Source organism: Crassostrea angulata, chromosome 2, assembly GCF_025612915.1.
Source record: "Crassostrea angulata isolate pt1a10 chromosome 2, ASM2561291v2, whole genome shotgun sequence".
Taxonomy (NCBI): domain Eukaryota; kingdom Metazoa; phylum Mollusca; class Bivalvia; order Ostreida; family Ostreidae; genus Magallana; species Magallana angulata.
Window position 1 is genome coordinate 15,147,031 of NC_069112.1, and position 4,330 is coordinate 15,151,360.

At 32.8% G+C, this 4,330-nt stretch overlaps 1 protein-coding gene across 1 annotated transcript; it reads right to left on the bottom strand.

The window, feature by feature from the left end:
- LOC128173137 (5-hydroxytryptamine receptor 2A-like) lies at nucleotides 1-2,471 on the bottom strand. The gene has a single exon (XM_052838856.1). It carries the CDS (start codon nucleotides 2,444-2,446, stop codon nucleotides 1,301-1,303), a length of 1,146 nt encoding a protein of 381 aa, XP_052694816.1. The 5' UTR covers nucleotides 2,447-2,471; the 3' UTR covers nucleotides 1-1,300.
- Nucleotides 2,472-4,330: the final 1,859 nt, after the last annotated feature.

A 4,330-nucleotide genomic window follows, 5' to 3' on the forward strand; every position in this document is an offset into this window, starting at 1 on the left:
TCAGGTTAAAAATTGGGGATGTTCTCACAAATCTTTACTCTAAAGATATGTCAAAATAGCATATTTAACCTTTACAATGAAATGATAGAATGCAGCAGCAAAAATGAAAAAATAGATATATGCAAACTGTTCTAACTCGGTTTTCTTTAAAGATACACTACAGCTTATTTTCATAATCTTGGTCATTTATTAACACAATTAAATTTTTAAAAAAAAGCTGTGCATGTATTGAAAGTTTGATTTTCTTTACTGCAATAATAAGCTCTCTACTGCGTGTCAAAGATGTTTCGAAATTCAGATTTTATATCATATCATATGAAATGAGGCACTTTGCGAAGAAAGGAAATTATAATCCTCTGCGCATCTAGATGTTAACATATTCTTATAATACAATTGCGTATTAACGAGATAAGAAGATTCACTTTTTAGCCAAATCTGTCGAAATTCGTGGTCCTCTAACCCTCTTACTGAAATGCTTACAATCGATGCGCATGTGCTGCTGAACGAAAGACTGGACTGACAATGTTAACTCTATGGTCCGTCTAAAATTATTCGTTTTAGTGATAAATTGAGAATTTTTAGTTTCACATAGCGTAATTTTTGCAAAGTTCATACTTAGAACTTTGCATGAAAATTCCTTTAGGTAACGAGAAAACTGCCATTTTATGAAATTTGTGCAAAATGAGCTGTAGTGTCACTTTAAATGTTTTTTTTAAAGAAACTCACAAAAAATATTAAGAGATGTTGTAATAATATGTCCATGGTGACTGTTTTCGTAACTCCTTTGACGAAATTTGTCCAGAATATACACACCTTTTAATGAAGTACAATTGAAATCGAGATACGATTTTACCTAAAATAACTCACGTGAACAAAAGTACATTTCTTACGGAGATTCATAATGTGAATTGTTTAAATATTTTCTCTATACGGAAATACTCGCAACTCTTCGCAAAATTTTCCAACGTTATCAACTTAGAAATGAATCAAATACAATTAAATTGTTTTGGGAAATGTTTTTCAGTAGAAGAATTTTGATTTTTGAATTCTTTTTTCTTTAAAGTTATCAAAGTTTGCCATTCGTCATATCCAATCCATACAACGGATTCTTATTTATAAGCAAATGTACCTTAAAGCAGAAAACTCAGAAAATTCATTCCCAACCGAGAAACAGCGCTAATAAATAAACCGAAATAAAATATATCACCTTAACTCGCAAATAATATGAATATAGGATTGGGGTTTGCTTTTATTTCGTTCATTCATTATGATAGCCTCTCTTGTCTTACACATGCCTCACTTAATGTCTCTTACAACATAACTTCTGAAGTTCTTTTCGAAATTTGACGTCGTAAAACCAGTAGATATACGGATTTGCTATGTGGTTTAGAAGGTTTAAACGAAGACAAAACATACGGATGTGCAATCGGTAACCTGACATACGTTCTGTGGATAGGAATTCATAGACTTGTGTGGCTAGTGACGTCAGATACGAAACTACGTAGACAATTATGATGATAAGAAACATGACGCTTATTCTTTTACGAGCCTTCTGTTCTCGGTCCGTTTCCTGCAGTGCGGATTTTATACCAGGTCCAGCTTTTATTTCAGTTCCAGAGCATTTTGACTTTGTATTTTGGCTTTGTTGAGGAATTTCTGACATTTTGATTTTTTCAACACTAGTACTGTGTGTGTCTTTTGAGGATATCGGTGTATCTCCATCCAACATTCGACTGACTCTGTTTCCATGATTCTTGTTTGATGAGAGTGTCCTATAGATAGTTTTGGTCACGGGTATGTATAAACCGGAAGTCGCAATGATATTAATAAACGAAAGTACCAACAATGTTCCGAAGTAAGGAACCATAACTCTAGGTCCGTGCGAACCATCATCGAAATGACAACTCCCTATAGTAAAAGAGAAAGTCCGATTCACATTGCCAGATTTTCTCTTTAGCCATATTTTTATTTCATTAAATCCTCCAAACTTTAACACAGGAGCGGCATATCCAAACGAGAAAAGAACAAAAATCACAAAAGCGAGCCTGCAGTACTTTCGTGTCATCTGCTGACCAAACGGACGGCAAATCATCAAGTATCTCTGCAGAGAAATAGCGAAAATAAGATGAGCGGAGAGTCCACCAGACATTATCATCAAGAAAAAAAGAGTTTTGCAGAGATGGACGTCAGGGTAGGTGTATCGCATAGTGTTGTCCAGCTGAAATTGGACCACGTTTGACAGACATCCCATGAGGTTAACCACAGCTAGAACAGGGATAAAGTACCTTGTCCCGTTCTTGTCAGCAATATATCTGGAGTACATTACAAGAACAATTATATTTCCGAATATACCAATGGCACCTTCAGTAAGGTGAATCACAGTGTTTGGGATAAGTCTATCCGAATATCGCTTAGACAGGAGGTCTTGAATGGTTTCACCCTCCATGTTAGAATGTCTTCTCTGCTTTCTGTTTTCAAATGAACTGAAGACTAGATAATCAGGAAGAGTATATCGTTATGATGTTATAAAATGTGGAGACTTCAGCAGCTACAATCAAGAGGATACTTCACGTCTCAAATACTTCCTTCTCGAGAATGTTTTGGAGAAGGGGTGTGCTTAATTTGACAGATTTTCTTACTGCGTTAGTATGACTAGTCGTATGTTATTTAAATGTTTGTACGTAATATGTTGGTCTTTCGACATCTACTAGTATTTAGGCTGCCTAGTAGAATATTATAGGTCAATGTTAATATTTTGGAGGGTATTTTAGTCAAAAAGATGAATCAAGAAAGGAGTGTTGCTCTACGAGAAACAATTAATGCGTAATATATTTCAGTTTTTCCTCTATTAAATCATCTTTTGTTTTTTATCATTCACTCAATTAACTCAATATTAAATCAAAACTTGTAAATTTTAACAGGTTGCTTATTTAAACTATTTATAGCTTTTTTGTCATTGTAAAATATATGCAATAGTAAATTTGTTTTAAAACTTTTACTAAGGTCATTAATGCGTTAAATTTAGAAATTGGTTTTTTTTTCTTTAACCTGTACTTTTAGATTTTACAAATTAAAAGCCGCTGAAAAAACCAAAACCTCGAATCACAATTGGTGGATGGGGTGTATAATTATAATGTGATACAAATAGCGTTATTATAAATAGCATACTATTGTTTAGTATTTAATGGGAGTGGAAAGGATCCGTTACAATTCTGTATGGAAAATAGACTTGGGGTCGTTGGGGAGGATCGCGTGCATTGAATTTTAGATTGAAGAAAACAATTATATGAGGCCATTCCGTGTCTTCTATTGTACACGTACATGAAGCTCTCATTGTTTTGGATGGCCTTTGTTTTTCCGTCATCACAAAAAAAAAATTCAATTGTGAGTGAAAACTTCCTATCGTCCCACTCATTCCAGCGGATTAATTGCCTCAATTATCACTTGTACCAATAAGAAAGTGTTTCCTGTTCTACTTGTTAATCTGCATTCACAGACTTAGTGATTAAACAAATGTATTCATAAGCACATTATATAATCAAATGAATGCTCATAAAAAATCTACTTATTGGGAAATAAACATGATATTAACTTATACAAATGTATTGCCTAGACCCTTATTATAAGATAATTATAGCCATGGTTAATGACATTTGTTGGCCATTTTTCACTCTTTTTTTTAAAACAGTGTAAGACCCAGAAACAACATAATCAGTTTTTAAACAGGTATAAGTAAGGAGGATTTTGTAGTGATTACTTCGTGTTCCCATATTTAGGCCTATATTTTGATACGGTCAAAAGTTCGTTATGTGAGTTGTTATAAAACAATTTTATATTGAGCGTAGAGACTATTCGTAAATTTATAGATAATCAACGTCTTTCATGTAACTTGATTTTCTAAAGTAAAGTAAATATAGCTAATGATATTTGGTACAATAATTGTCTTTAGTAAATAACCTTCGGATATATCCTGTAAAAAAAAACATCCACAGTTTGTTTAAGAACAATGTCTCGTGAATAATTTTACTATCTCGAAAAGAGATTAATATGAGCATAAACTTGAATATAAGAAAGAAATTAACGATGTCACAGCTAATTTTGTTTTTCAGAAAAAACGATCGTTTACTATTTTGGTAAACACTTATTCAACGATCGTCTGTGGAATGTAGTATAAGCATTCACTCATTCCAATAAAATTTTTGTTACATTATTACATACTATTCCCCAGTGAAGTTTAATTAATTTGATATTGGACACCTGACGAAATTAAGGTGAATACAATGTCATTATAATCAAAATACTTTCACCTGTTTAGAATTTTCATTTTTTA

Bases quoted from the DNA above. Each gene is read 5' to 3' on its own strand.
- LOC128173137 (XM_052838856.1), bottom strand. From the start codon at position 2,446: ATGGAGGGTGAAACCATTCAAGACCTCCTGTCTAAGCGATATTCGGAT.